Here is a 16,443-nt window from a genome sequence, read left to right on the forward strand (position 1 = left end):
GCTTTTATGACAGTTGTCTTAAGAATGTGTTTTGTCAATTCACTGCATGTGATGTCAGGCACCCTCCACAAGTAATCTGGCCAGAAATGTCACTTAATCTGACAATGCCGTTCTCCTCTCGAAGACCTATTTGTTTCACTGTTACCAACAGCAGTGAAAACAATCCCAGGATGATGCTTAACAAGCAGTTGAGCAGGGTTACAAACAACACACCACAGGACTGATAGGGGTCTTAATTAATGACCCTGCTAACATGGATTCAGAAAATAAGTCACTGAAAACCTTGAAGAATTAGTACATCTTTGAAAAATCTAAATATAACCCATCAGGCCTTCAAGAATGTGACAAGGTAACTGAAACCTTGTCTAAGTGTATTAGTAATGAGCACAACTGCTACAGAGTGTGCACACAGAGGCACATTAATATGTATTTGTTCATACATATGCTACTCTTTTACCCCTTTGGAAGACACATTTGATTTAGGTATTATATACACTATGTCATCATGATTTGGAAGGATATCGAGCGTGAAACTAACGTCACTCAGACCTTAGTGGATTTTGAAACATTCTTCCGCTTTGGTAGGTTTATTTTCTAATATAACAATTAGGCATAAATAACGATCCGTTTAAAACAAACAGTTAGTGGCAATTTCACACCAGGAAATGAAGCATGTATAGATTGCAGCTGTCACACCAGCCATTCCAGCAGGAGCATCTTACCACAGGACTCAGGCTTTCCCTCTGCTAGCACACTGCTGCTGCCACTCTTCTGCACCACCAGAGCTTCTGCTCACAGCCCCCACCACGCAGACAGCACAGCAGCACACAGACACACAAAAACCAACACAAGAAAAGGAAACACAAAACAGGAAAGAGAAAATCATGAGGGAGAAATAATCATGGGAGAAGAAAAATTAAATGAACAAATAGGCAGTTTGGAAAAAAAAACACACAACATGGTTTGGATAGGAACTAACTACTTTTGATTACCATCATATTTCCCCTCCTGTAGATGGCACTCTGCCAATTCACTCTGACTAAAAAATTAAAACTAATGATCTTAAGTGATTTAAGCACAACTTAGCTATGAACAATATGATATTGTTGATAACAAATCTGTTATCGGCACAATCTTACACAGATTCATAGTCCTCTAAGGTACTTGGTTCTTTGCAATCCATTTTATTGCAATCAGTCTAGAGTGTGTACATAGAGTACATAGGGTTGGGTCTATCCACCAAAGAGGGTGGTTTTGCAAGGGTTTGTGGTAAGGGGAATACGACTACAAACAAATGATGTTACACCTCATAACAGAACAGAAATATTCTTGAAATAATGAATTTTACAATGCATAGTCAATTATTTCTCCTTCTCATTCTTTTAGAATCAGACTACATCTGCCTATCCCTAAATAATAATAATAATAATAATAATAATAATAACAACAATAATAATAATAATACGCCCAAACCACTTTGAAATTAAAATGTTCAATTGAGAGTAAATCTGGGAAAAGGCTGTTAAAGTTTGTGAAACCTTCAGACAAATAAATTGGGACAAGCAGTCGTATGCACCATGCAGAGATTGCAGACATGCAAAATTATACACAAATTCATACAGGATAACATCTGGGGGAATCTAAAGGTTTACATGTAGGTTTAATGAAAGCATTAAAGCATCAGTTGCTTCTCTAAGGATATGGTGCAATTTTCTTTTATTCTTTCCAAACATGGTCTAAACAGCTGCAAAAACGATTTTAGTGCACTACTACACACAGACAGGCAGTGAAGTGCATGTCTTGTGTAATCACAGAGAAAACAAATCTTCTCTATGTTTTGTTGCATCACACAGAGATAAGCCACCATGTGGTGCATAGGATTTTCTGTTTTGTTATGAATACAGAAGCTTCAGTCATATCTCATATCATACGGCACTGATTGCTGGCAAACACCACAGGGAGTGTCACCATATCAAACTAGTCTGTTTCTGAACAATCTCACCCCACAATAAACTTCAATCTGGAGTCCGTAACAGGCTTAGTGGCTTTTTGTGCCCTTCAAGTATGCATGCAAGCGGGAGACCACCCAACTTTAAGCATACAAAACCCACAGACTTATGTAAAAACTACCAAGGACCATGTGAACATTATACACACAGCTGCAGACGTTTTACTTCTTTAATCAAACCTTTCTGTGACTATCAGCTTATAAATAACAACATGAAATGCAATAAAAACTTCTCTCAGATACTGTAATGTACTAATGTAAATGTAACCAATAAAGAGATATACAACTGTCTATTAGTCAAGTAGACTCAAAAGGAACAACAATTCTTAATTCCCTTTAAAATAAGTTTCAGTGATAAGATCCAAACCCTTACATCAGACCACACAGGTAAATCTGTTGTACAGTAATTGTTGACAACTGTACATCAATCAAGCACAAAGCATAAAGCAATACACACACAAACACACACCCTTTCACCATCACAGTAAACCTTGTGCAAACCATCAATGACACACTTTTTAATAATGAGACCAGTTTTGTGTGGACTTGTGTGTGTTAAAGAGAAAGACACAAACATATGAGGCAGCCAGTGATCCACACAGAGACAGAGGGAAATTACCTGTGGGGTCAAATTCATTGGAGGAAAGTGAAGTTTTGTCACTTTTGGGTTTCTTGTCCGGGGGGTGGTCTTTACTGAGAATGCTGCTGGTTCTAGAGAAAGAGGAACAGGTAAACCAGGTAAATGACGCAGGCAATACCAAAATGTGTCTTCATTCAACACTGCAGCCTTTTATATTGCACTATAACAGGCTAAGTCATTATAATGAATCTTGCTGTACTACTGCCGTGCATACGCACAAGCTCCAGGCAGGGAGAGATTCGGGAGGAATTGGAGCAACAGAAAGAACCAACAATTGTTCACTTCACTGCTGAGAATAATGTGGCAGGAGGACCTCCTAGTGTATGAATCATGCTGAGTGTGTCTCCTGTATAATGTGACAGCCAGAGAGGATGGGGAGCCGTTCTGCTGAGTGCCCAGAGAGCACGGTCAGAGAAAGGACGCTCCTCAGTGGAGATGCCACAAGGCCAGACTCCGGCTTGAACCTCAGGAGGCTATGTATGGCTGCCTCTGCCTATACTGGCCCCAACTGTGAAAGGCCACTGTTCTGTTCACAGTGAAAGGCAGTGATGGGCCGCCCTTAGAAGAGGGACCCCTTTGTCCCTCAATCTGTGTGTATGTGTGTGCATGCATGAGTGGGGGTTGGTGGGGTAGGCTGGGTCCAAATTCTGAGGACTTCTGTTACAGCACACCAGGCCTAGTAAAACCAGCCTCACTTTCATAAACTTGTGGTGTGTGTGTTAACACAGGTCTACGTACCCAAAAGGATGCATGGTGCTGCAATAACATCAAATAAAAGATGCGTACCTGATTGCTTTCTTGGGAAACCTGCAAGATAAAAAAGAATAACTGTTAGTTTTGCAAGAAAAATAATCATCTGACAGACCGTTTATGCCCATATGGAGGGGAAAAAAACAAGATGTGAGCTTCTGCTGAGACTTATAGTGGTAAACATGATAATCCTGATCACACATCACAGTTCTTCAGCTGCAGATTAAAGCGTTTTGCAGGTCAAAGTTCCTCTGCTGCTCAGATCTCAGCTGTGTTTGTGTGTGAGCCATGCTTTAGTTCCTCAAAACCATCAGAACTTGACTGTAATAACTATATCCTAATCATATACGAGGTCTGTTTTCTTTGAAGCAGCTTGTCCTCGGACTGCTGCCGCTGAGTGATGTAGTGATGAAACGGTAATAATCTGAACAAAAAGCTGAAAGAAAATGACATGAAACACTACAGTATAAATTCTTTTGTCAAGATACAGCTTCAATGAGCTCAGAATGACACAAAAGTTCAAATTAAGTCTGCATTTAAGGCTATAGGTCAGCCTCCACTCCACACTTAAAGGGGATGAAAAGAGTTAAAAGCATCTGTGGGAGTCAGCTTCTCACAAGACATGACCAAGCTTCATGTGGCAAATCTTACAGAAGAACCAATTTTAACTTGAGCACACAGTAACAATAAGATTCGGTTTAAAATGAGTCCTGGGTTCCCTGTAAATCCCTGCAGAACTCTAAAATAATCTTTTCCAAACTGATTTAAAGGCAGGCATAATCATATATTTTATATGTATGCACCTTTTGAGTTAAAGGAAAATCTCCTGAATACACGACATTTGTGCCAATTATCTGGGTGGCCATTCAACTCTACAATATTCAAAAGTCCACAGTAGGTTGGCACAGTCCGCATAGCTCTTTTTTCTCCAGGAGGAGGGAGACCTGTTTTGCCATTTTATTTCACATAGAATAAAAAAAAACACTTCCACTGGGTTGTAGTCATATTGTTACACAGTTAACATAAAAATCTATAATTAGACTCTGTTTTATTTTTTATTGTGATTAACTGGAAAACATGGAAAGGACTGGCATCCCAGGGTGGAAAAAAATCCTGCAACAGTGAATCCAGCTTAAGACATCATCGTAATGCTCACATCTTTTAATTTTGGGGTGTTTTTGACACTGTTAATTTTTGACACTGTAGTTATGCTATACACTTTGTAAAATATTAGACAAAACGAAGATAGTTAAGCATAATAGGAAATAGCACCACTATTCTTCAAAGTCTAAATGCACAATATAATACAAAGCAACACGAATGACTACACATCAGTCTTCCGTAATGAGGAGGTCTCACGACTTACTAGCCCACATTCACTCTTTCTCCTTGCGACACTGTGTCCCATTCAGAGCCACGCAGGGGCAGCTGAATGGCTCGTTTATGAAAATGCCTCAGACTGTAATAAGTTCCAGAGCCTCCAGCAGAAAAAAAAGCTTTAAGTAGCCCACTCCCTAAGAAACCTCTGAATTGGAGAGATGGAAAAGTCAGTACATAAACACACACACACACACACTGCAATGGTACATGTGAATGCACAAGCTCAGAGACGGCACAAATGAGTAGGCAGATGTTGTTCTTGGTTGATCATAGAGGAACAAATGAAAACATGACAGGCTGGATGATGTGTTGGTTGTCTTAAATGTCTGTGCTGAACTACACTAATGAATCCTCCTATCAAAAGTGATGCTGACTTGTTTCAGTATGTTTAAAAGATAAGGATTGTTTCATACAGCATCCACATCCTACATAATCAGTTACAGAGCCATCATAATCTAAACATAATCCAGAAATAAGAAAAACACCAAACAAGGAGAAGGTCCGGCATGAGGAATTATCACAAAAAAAGAAAATGAGAATGAATAATGATGCATGATGCACCAAAACATAGTAGAAGATGGATAAAAAAAGAAAAAAATGTCTACAAACCGCATGTAAATATTTAAATGTAATACACAGGCAGAAAGACAGAACCATACAACAGAAGGCTGCAGACTAGGATGCACAAAATTATTTTGCACACAAATACAGTGCTTGAAATGACAGGGCTTTCTGTTGTGCGACCACTATTATAAATACACTGTGCCATACTAATTTTTCTAAAATTATAGGTACCATTTCTAAACAAGAAACCAAAACTATAATGCTGCAGAGAATCCTAAAGCTGCCAGGCCTCTAGTGGAAGTTGGTAAAAAAAAACACAAACATACCACTGCAGGATTTGACTGTAAAACTTCCCTTGTTGCCCTTGGCAACAAGACTGCAGTTAGCCACTTTCAAGGTCTGGATTGTCTTGTTTACAACCAACGTTTCCAGTGTTAGTATAAAGATAAAGATGGGCTGAAATTAAATTCAGCTTCCACTAAGAAGCAACCTCTCACCTTGGGGTGGGACGACACTGCTACTGTCCCATTTGTTTAGTGGGAAATGCATAACACAAGTGAAAAACAACAACCTACCAGCATTATAGTGTAACTACACTGCAGCCCTTCTGATAGTGAGACAATCAGACAGGAGGGTGCTGCAGAATAATTGTTCAAGGTATAAGATGTCTGGCTGAGGGGTAGCACAGCTTGGGTTTTCTCTGGGTGCTTCAGCTGCCTCCAACACTGTGCAAGTCATGGAAATGTGCATATTAGGTTAGCGGGCAGCTCTAAATTGGCCATAGCTGTGAGTGTGAGCATGATTGGTTGCCTGTCTCTCTGTGTTAGGCCTCTGATAGATTGTCAAACTGTCCAGGACGTACTCCACCTTTTTGCCTGCAAGTCAGTGCAGGATAGAGGAAATAAAATAACTGGCTGGATGAAGAGATAATACAGCTCTCTTACTGTTCTGAATTCTCAGGTTTGCTGAATTTTATTTTAAAGCAACACACAGGGTAAAATTACTTATTTTTCTTTAGTAAGTTGCCATGTAATAATAAATATTAACTTACAGTTACTTGCTGACAACAAAACCATGCATATAACACCACCCCAGGGATTACTGTGCAAGGAAAGTAACTGTCATGGTCTTGTGAGCAAATAGTGCAGTTGTGACTAGGCTAATTCTGAAGGGAAAAGTTTGCTGTGGGAGCCCTGTGTCTTGACGGATACTGACTCTAGTCACTTCAAGGCTGACTGGTCATATTAAAGAGTCTTACTTCAAGGGCAATGGTTCTCTTGAGTTTCCACTGATAAGCTGACACACAGGCATACGTGGGTAAGGATATAAGAAAATGACAAATGTTTATTGGTTCAAGCAAATTTATATATGGGATTTGGATGCTGGCTGGGTAAACATAAAGTCTATACGTAGCTTTTTCACCATTTCCTGATGTTTGAAAAATAAATCATGAGAATTATTAAGAGCAAATTTTTTTTAACCATGTAAAAATGTCTACAGTATAGGCATGAATATGTGGGTCTAGTTAGAAAAACAGACAAACAATAGAAGCTTTGCTGCAGCACTTTCAAGTTCTGTAAAGCTGAGCACTATAGATGACATCTAGGAAATAATACACAGACAACATTTCAGAGCTCCTTAGCTCATTCAATTCCTTAGATCCAGCTGCAAAAGTCTGGGCTAGGACCTCTTCCTGGACAGGGCCATTAAATGAGCAGGGAGTGAGAAAGCGAGAAAGAAGGCAGAGTCAGAACAGGGTGGGATGGGAGGGAGGGGCAGCACTGGAGCGGGCCTGGGCTTGAATGCTCCATTGAGGTTTGGTGTTTTGATGGAAAACTGTGGCAGAGCTGGGCCAACTGCAGTAACAGTGGCAGCAAGAGAGGCCGAGACCAGACCAGACCAGGGAGAGAGAAAAAGAGAAAGGAGGAGGGAGGGAAGGGCGAACAACCCTGAGGGAGCAAGACTCTGACACACACACAGGCTATTTTCTGTGAAGGGATCTCCCAAACTGAAGAGGAAGGAAAACAGTGTATGAGGAACCAGACCAAGTCATGCAAAATTCAGAGGAAGCACTTCAGGTTACTCTCAGTTCCTCTTAGAATTACTTCCAAGATTTAAAAATATTAAGGTTTACCAAAAGAATTGAATTTAATAAATCGTGTTAAGAGCTGGCAGGATGCATCTGACACACTAAGCTTTACCTGTCATACAGTACTTCTGTTATAACTTGTACCAATGAAAGTTCCAGTAACCAGTCAGAAGCAGAGCAATACACAGTGTGTTGCACAGGTGTTGCTGGGACTGAGAGAGGTGGAGTCTGTCTGGAACTGGGAGAGGATTGGACAGTTTTAAGAGCTGCCTGTAGGCTGCACAGTTCAGACTGAGGTGTGTCCATTCCAGGAGAAAACACAACATCACACACACTGAAACACATCCCCACATGTTAGATTACACTGGGAAACCTTGGGCTGAAATGTCTGTGGTGACAGCACAATGTCATAAGCTGAGCTAAGTCATTCCACCGAACCTAGGAAGCACCTTATGCCCGTTGCATAATGTGTTTGGAAGGCCAAGCTTAGTTTCCTTTCCAACCAGTCATCCATACATGCTACCTTTTTAAGATGGTTTTGTGATTCTATCTCAATTGTGTAATGATACAGTCTCTTGAACAGTCTGCTTCATGCCTGCAGCAAGCCAATGGGAGAGAACACAAACACACTGCTTGTTATCTAATCTATATACCTGAGTCACACAATGTGGGTGCACACACAAACACACAGCCTGCATGACGTCGCTCACTTCCACTCCCAGTCTCTGAGAAGCTGTCTACACCCACGCATTTTTTTTAAAAAAAAACTCCCTTCTGAATTACACTTTAATGTCAAACAGAGTGATGTCACCCTCAATGTGTGACCTTACTAGTGATACCATGTAGCACTGTGTATACTGAAATATGGATTTAAAGTAAGACAGGGTTAAGTAAGTGTATGAGACAAGAGAGACAGAGAGGGAGAGAGGTGTGGTGTGTTAAAGAGAGACAAGACCAATAGCTTTGGAGCTCAAGCTACAGCCTCAGGGGGAAAACTGTGCCCTTTCTGCCCCAATAACCCTCATCAGGATTCCTGACATGAGGGCCCAGGGATAGACATTTCTTCACGCTATGCTGTCTGCTGTCCTCAAGCACTGGGAAAGGAGAGGAAGAGGTTGAACATGCTACCCTGTCCACACCGCTGCTAATCATGAGCAATGCTATGAAAACCCGATAACTTTGCTAATGAATGAGTAATTTCTTTGAATTGAGTATATTCCTGCAATCTTGAGAGCACATTATTATTATCCATTATCCGTTATTCATTTCAAATTGTTCTAGTGCAACGGCTTGTAAAAATCCCTCCTAGACACAGAAAGGTACCTGAAAACAGACTTTCTATGTGAAATTATTCCAAAGATGCACAGCTGAAAGTTACCTGCGGTATGGTGACATCAATGTCAAGGGCACCTGTGTCATGATCAACACTGTGGCCATGCCACAAGAAATCAGGGTTAGTTAATTAGTATTTAGTAGGCAGCCACCTCCAAATACACCTAGTTAACATCTAGAGAAGTTATCTCTGGCAGTCACCATCCATACCAAGTCCTATGATATGTCAGACCAAAATTACCACAACAAGGGAATAAATTCCATATTTGTGGGAGCAAATATGCTAGATCTGAACATTGTTGGTGGATGTCATGTGGCCACAATTATTATCGTCATAGAAACAAAATCCCATGGGCTGTGTTACAGAGCTCTTTTTTGATGAAGCACACTTTTTGTGCCAAAAAAAACAAAATATAAAAGTTTCAATCACTGAATAAAGGATGTTTGAGCATTGCTCAAATAGAGACAGATGGAATTTGTAAGTGAAATGGCAGAACAGGAGTAGTCACAGACAGATAAACCAGAAACAACGCAAAAAGATTCCCACTGAAGAGTTATGTTTCCATCGCTGCTGATCACAGCTGTAGCCTGTCACTACTGCAGAGTCCTGTGACTCTAACTGGAATGAATGCAGATTACCACCTTCTGCACTGAAGACAAACGTCAGATCTTTCTTTTAGATAGCACTGTCTCCTACTCAATGATTGCAGGTAAGTGACAAAACATGTGTTATGACACTGCTGCCTGCAGAGAAAAAGAGTAGGGGTGTATTAGTCTGTCAAGTCACCCCTGAATCAGCAGAAACAGGCAGTGTAAGATAAATCACAGTGCAGCAGAAGGTTGCTGGAGTCTCTCTACAATACAGCCTCTCATGGAGCACAGAGACAACATTCAATTACAGCATCCCCATTATGCATCCCAGGGAATAGAAGTCTCAGCATAACACATAAATCTAATCCAATCAGCTACAAAAGAGATTTGATATGTTACCAATCTGTTTTCTAGTATTTCAAAAATAAACTTTTGTCTGTGGTCAAACAAATGCATGAAACTAAGTATGGAATCAAGATTATGTGTGGAAAAAAACAACAAATACAAGATAAATCACCTCTACTGCTTGACTGTACAGACTGCAGAATATCATGCCTTCCTAAGGGCCACAGTTAGCTTGAAGGCAGTAGCCTAGTTAAAGGTTACAAACCCTTACATGGACATGTGAGGACTTGACACTTGAACAAGACAGCTCTCTTTCCTTGTCCCCTCCATTTCTCCATTGTTGTGATCCTGTCTTTTGTGGAGTGAAAATAATGTTTTGGCCCTGAAGCTCTTTGGCTAACAGGGAAGGATTGTAGAGTGTGTCCACAAGCATCAACATCACAGGCCTGGGTGATAGGCCCCAACTCCCCCAGCATTCAGAACCCAAGCTAATGCCCAGGCTCCACCCACTCTCCAACATCACCACTGGTAAAGCTTCACTTATTTCTTTCCCCTATGCCACCTCCAACCACTATATGGATATTGTCTTGATTAAGATAGCATAAAAAGAAATTATTATTGCCCTTTGGGAACACAGTACATGGCTAATTAGTGACGGAAAATGTAATGCAACAGTAAATATTTTCTACCTTCAAGCACAATACAATGTGATGGTGACAGAAATGGACAGAGAGATGCAAAGTATGGTATAAAAATGCATGGGATTGAGTGTGAAAGTGTGTGGAAAAAGAGCGTAATGGGACCTGGCAAGAATAAACAGAGTATGGTAGGAGTTGATGTGTGCCTGCCAAAGTGGCGTCCAGGTGTGAGCTGTCTTCCTAGGTCCTCATTTACATTTTATAAGTAAACAAAACAAAGAATCTGAGAGGTCAGTTTGAGCATTCTGTTGTTATTATGTTTTAGTGCAGACACAACACAACCAATAATTGAATGAATGAATGAAGTCCAACTTTCACATGTCCATGTGGGAAAGGAGCAGTTTTAGAGAAAACAAGGCTGTCCAACTGAAGCTGTATCATCAGTAACAGAACCAACGTCAAGAATGTTAACTGCAGGTGAAACAAAGAAAGCAGGATGGTGTGTCAGAACTCTCATAAGACAGGCTAGAGTGCATTGCAAGAGTGATTATGAAAAACTGCCAGAGCACCAGTGTTATGGATCAACTAGATTCCCTCTTAACTGGTGACTAGATCTATCTATGACTTAGTGGCTGTATTGATGGCTTAAGCTGAGAACAACACTGTACGTGCAAATGCTGTATTATTGTCCTCTTACTTGGAAAAAAAATTCCAGAGCTTTGCATAATGTTACCAACAACAAATATTAATGTTTAGTTCGAATGAGACAAAGCCCCTAGCTGCACAAAAGACCAGACCATTGTACACAATAAATACCAATAATTGTAGTTATTAAGTTCACCAGCAAATTGCTTCCTCTTTTCCATCCAGGGTGGGAAATTAGCACCTTCCTTCTGGAGAATATGTCTGATTTTTGTGTTAGCAAGTGAATTTTCTGAACCATCACTATCACTATGCACAGCAGATGGTAAAAAAACAAGTAGCAACTAAATATTGCATTTGTAACAAACTGATGTATGACCTTATACAATATAGTTTAAATAACAAGACTGCTTGTTTCACTCAGGCACACATGTGGGCATTAAATGTTCACTGGCAGCACTACACTTAAAAAAATCAAATAATAGAAGTAGGAATAGTAATAATAAATGAATACTGTAGATCTTGTAATATTTTTCAGATCCAGTTAGGCGGGTACTCTCTGGCATCCACCAGTCAGAGTAGCAGGTGGCCATGAGGGTCAATTTCCAATCCTCGCCTGTACAAAAGCTGCTCCTAAGATAATGTGTTTTCTAAAGGCATTGTTTGACTGTCTTTTAAACAGAGGCCTTTCATTTGTTAGGTAAAACATACTTAACAACAAATGAATTTACTTTTAATCAGACTGCACTGATCATTGTCAGATTTTGTATCAAAGACAAACCCTATAAGTAGAATAAAACAAGTATGAATCAGCTGACAGCCACCTAGTAAAGTAAAATAGGAAAAGGCCATCAGGCATTTACAGGTAAAATATTGCTAAAGTTATTCTGAGGATTTTGCAAATTTAGCAAACAGAATTATGTATCTTTATTCATCTGCATCATCAATATTACACTACTGTGTTACCTTGCACTCTACAAATACAAATGCTTACAAATATTTCCTTATAGGCAGCAGTCTATTTGACAGACTTTCAGGCTGTGACTTATCTTGTAGTTTTGACTTGAACTTGAGTTTCCCCCCCAACTTTTCCAAATCTTATCCTGCATGTTGTGTATGAAGACCATTACTCTCAGCTGCATGCTGAGCAGGAGCCTTTGCACTTCTGATCAGAGCTTTAAATGACTTGTGGATACTCATTTTAATGCACAGCTCAGAGCAGCTGACGCAGCTTCCTCAGTATCAGTGCTGACTGGATGGGGTACTTGAGCATGCTGCATTATCAGGGAGTGATGCCAAATACAGGAGACGCATACAAGCAGACCAAGCTGTCAGAACTACTTATGAAAACATTTATCACAAGGTAACAAAGTTCATTAGAAGCTAACATTGCCATAATTACTATAGTGGTCCCAATGTATTATACTAATTGACAACTATGTTGGCTGACTATTATTTCTTTAAATTCTTTATGTTTTCCTGAAAAAACAACAACCGTCAAACACAACATACCAGAAACCAACACAGCTTACTGTCAATTGCTGCAGCTCTAAAATTCCTGTAAAAAGGACATCTGTTTTGTTTCAGATAACGGCAAGGCAAACACTGTGACTGCATTCTGTCATTATAATTGACTGTGTGATGACTAGATGAAGAACTGCCAAATCACATAATTTAGATTAGAATCAATACGAGTAAATCCTTTTAACAACTATTATTTGTCCATATTACAGAAAGCAACACTTTTCCTCCAGCAGGGCAATAATGAAGAAGGGATACTCCAACCAGCCTCTCTGAATGTACCTGACCTACACTGATAGACCTGGGAAAGAATATACAGGCAGACAGCCAGTTTGCTCCCACTGAAAGCTATTGTTTACTATTAGTGATGTCACCAGCACCACTTCCCGGGAGGGCCTCAGGAGGGGGGGTGGGAAAAACGTGGAGATCAGCAGAACTCTATGACAAAGAGCTAACAGCACACTAAACTGACCCACCGGCTGGCGGCCCAGCCCCAATAGATGCTGAATGCATGCTCCCACCAAAGCCAACAGAGCAAAAAAACAAAATGCACAACACCACACATGAAGGGAGGAAAGGTATGACAGGGAAACACAGACTGACTCAAGGAGAGAGAAAGGGGGGAGACACACATAACTTAATCAATAAAGTCATTACCATCTACTGTTGAGGAAAACACCCTCAAACCTGCTGCATCCTAAACAGTTTTTGTGTTCACTCTGATTTTAATGCAACTGAGGTACGAATCTTGTTGGATGCACAGCCAGCACAACCTGCACTTCTTTGGGTTTAACTGAGATGATTAAACCATAATATCCTGAGACAAACCCCACTGCCTAATAGGTACTAAAGATTAGGGCTGCATAGCATCAGTAGTGTCTGTTATTATTGTGAGAAACACTGATTTGCTAAATCTACAAATAAAAACGTAGCCAGAGCCATCACTCAATAGTACCATGCACAGTGTCAGGGTAATACTATTTGACAACACACACACACACACACAATAAAAAAACACCACAATAGCAGTTGGTGCCAGCCACAGTTGCCATCATTACAGTGGGGGAGGGGGGTCATATAAAATGGGGTTGGGCTTTAGCCTCCAGCTCAAGCCATGAGGATATTTTATATCCCAACCTGTGCAATAAGCTAGCCTCTATACTGAGTGTAGCAACCACATTCCAGTGTACCGGCCTGCTCTGCTCTCCTTGTAGGTATGTGGGATTCAGGTGGGAAGGCTTGATGTAATGCACAAGCTTCACTTCTGTTTTACTGCCACAGTTCTTCAAACTGACCTATGTCTGTGATGCTAGAAAAGGAGCAATGATGGTCATGTCTAAGTGTGTTGGGATGTCTCCTATTTTGTGTATTTTTCAGGCCATGGCACACAATCTACTCCAAAGGTCCAAACCTTTTGTGGACAGCTACATTAGATAAGGTGATTACTTCACAGAGCTAAGGTTTTGTCTAAATCCAGAGATTGTTTTAATAGGCATAGGAGAAGGTTAGCTTTAAAGGATTAGGAGTAATAGTGATGTTGAAAGGTGTACAGGGATCACAGATGACTGTTCCCTGGCAGGCTTTCTCACTCCATGGACAAGTAGTACTTTACGGTCTGCTAAAAACTCCATTACCCATGCTGAGATCAGCAGAGTTTCCATCAAGAGCAGATGATCTTACTTAGTAATTGTATAACACAGCTATTACTGAGCACAATAACACAAGGAGCGTTTTACTTCAACGATGTAAACATATTTTTTTAGCAGCAGACTGTAGACACACATCATCATAACCTAATGGTGAAACTTGTGGCTGCAGACAGAGAAAATAAAGACAGTTGCATACTGTACCTGTCAGTGAAGCTGGACTGTGTGTCACTCATTGGGCTTCCGGTTCTAGATTTGCAGCAAATTATATCCTATTAACATTTTCCAGAGTGTGATGAGGCGACTTCTTGGAGCGTCCTTCTCTGGCATTCGTCTGGAGTGGGCAGGGATTTTGGAGAACGGTGCTGAGAATCAATTAACTGCAGGGCACTGTATGGGTTGTTGCAAGGCACGTCCAAAGCACAAGATGAGTCGAAAAAAATACTAACTATATATCAGCCAATACCCCCTTCAAAATCAAATAGCAGCAAGGAATCTACAGTGCAGACCTTCAAATGAAACGGGGCCTCGGGGTGGTGTTAGCTGTTCAGTCAGATGATATCCTGCAATATTTTGGCAACAACAATAAATATACTGCTCCAGCTGGTGCATGAACTCCTCGTATGACTCCTCTGTATTCACATCCCAGTTTTGCGCCGATATGAAATGTGTAAACAATCCGTATTCCACTGTAACAGACACCTTGGCCCTGCGATGTTGGTAGTCCGTCTGCCACCACCCCTGCTCTGCTCGGCCGACTGGCCTCGGTGCCTAAATGATCTTTGAAGATGCTGGAAATTCCTGCAGTCCCATTTGGTATTCCCTGCTCCGAAAAATGCCTGTCTGTGGCCGTGGGGACGAGTCTCCCGTGACCATGAGAAGCGCCCAATACCGAGTTTAAACGACCCGTGTTAACAAATTAGCAAAACAACTGCAGCTAACGTTATACCGGTGTAAGACGTTAGATCCAAAAACAAAACGGGTCAGATAATCATGTTTTAATTAAACATTTGTTTTTTTTAGGAAATCCTCTCTCACGGTAAACTGGCAGGCGTTGAATCTCGCCAGCCACCAGCTAACAAAACAGATGAGCTCTTTCAGCAAAAAACTTTGCTTCGTGTGCAAACTAAGCAAACTCCCGTTCACAACAATGAGCCGGCCCACGACCGAAAAATATATATATACAACACCTCATGAATGTTGACTGGTTTGCGATATGTCTCCGTGTTATGTCCTTCAAAAAGTCTCCTTGAGGAGGGAAAGAAAATCCAGCGGAGTCGGTTAGCACAGCGCGACGTTCCTTGACTCCATGTTTCCAGAATTCAGTCTTTCTCGGCAGAATTCCCGTGGATGGAAAGCAGGCTAGCTATGTGGCCAGCTAACGGGACAGAAAGTAACAGCCACTCCTCTTTAAACAACGACGAAAAAACCACCGAGGGGGCTCACAACTTTTGCTGAACGTCAAACGCAGTTTTTTCCGACGCGGGGCGTTGTTTGTACGGGAATATAACTTGTGAAAAGGTACCAAAAATCCCACTTTCTGCCGCTAGCAACGCCCTAGCCAGCTAGCTGTTGGAGTCCAATAGCGCTTCCACTAACCACTTCCGCCGGGAGATGGGAAATGTTAGTTTTCAGCCTAATGTCAGCAGCCTACTGTAAAACAACACCGAACTTTAACAGCGAAGACACGGCGGCTTCGATTACCCAGCAGTAGATGAATATTGATTTAGGACGGATATAATGTATTCTTACAGTATGCAACTTTTTGAATAGGATAAAAGCCAGGGCTGCATTGATAAGTCGATTCATCATTTAGTTTATTGACTAAAACCCAACATGTGCTAATGAGATAAGTTTTCCCCCTATAATTACTATCGATTACTACATAAAACTTTTATATTATATATTTATTAGATTCTGTGTTTCATGTTTTCCGGAAAATGTTGAATTTTGTGGTCAGTTTGATTGATAAATATATCAATCTATCTTTAAAATGACATTGCTGATCAACAATTAGCCTGCTCAGACTGTATCATGCACATCTCTGTGATGCAGAGCGAAATAATGTAGCCTATTAGTCGCTTCACTGAAGATGATGAGCAGCAAAATAATCACGGCAATTTAGACAAATCAATGGATTAAACCATTCAGTGATAATGGGAAATACCCATTATATGCCTAGTTGTGTAGACATTAATTGGTTGCTTATTCATAGCATAGAAAAGCATCTTAATATTTTCAGCGAGGAGTTGTTTTAGGTGCGTTAACCTGATAATTATGTGTTTTTAAATGCCCAT

At 40.7% G+C, this 16,443-nt stretch overlaps 1 protein-coding gene across 3 annotated transcripts in view; it reads right to left on the reverse strand.

Annotated features, from left to right (window-relative positions):
* Positions 1-15,743, reverse strand: part of arhgef12a (Rho guanine nucleotide exchange factor (GEF) 12a) — a 30,395-nt gene extending 14,652 nt beyond the window's left edge. For 2 of the 3 annotated variants that reach the window (XM_028419108.1, XM_028419107.1), the window contains exons 1-4: positions 14,351-15,743; positions 3,435-3,455; positions 2,628-2,719; positions 723-788 (exon numbers count right to left, since the gene is read on the reverse strand). In XM_028419108.1, coding sequence (XP_028274909.1) covers positions 723-788; positions 2,628-2,719; positions 3,435-3,455; positions 14,351-14,382 — 211 coding nt within the window. In that variant the 5' untranslated portion in view covers positions 14,383-15,743. The remainder of the gene's footprint in view (positions 1-722; positions 789-2,627; positions 2,720-3,434; positions 3,456-14,350) is intronic. The other variant, XM_028419109.1, reaches the window with a different exon arrangement.
* Between the last annotated feature and the right edge of the window lie 700 nt (positions 15,744-16,443).

This window comes from Parambassis ranga, chromosome 13 (genome assembly GCF_900634625.1).
Source record: "Parambassis ranga chromosome 13, fParRan2.1, whole genome shotgun sequence".
Taxonomy (NCBI): Eukaryota; Metazoa; Chordata; class Actinopteri; family Ambassidae; genus Parambassis; species Parambassis ranga.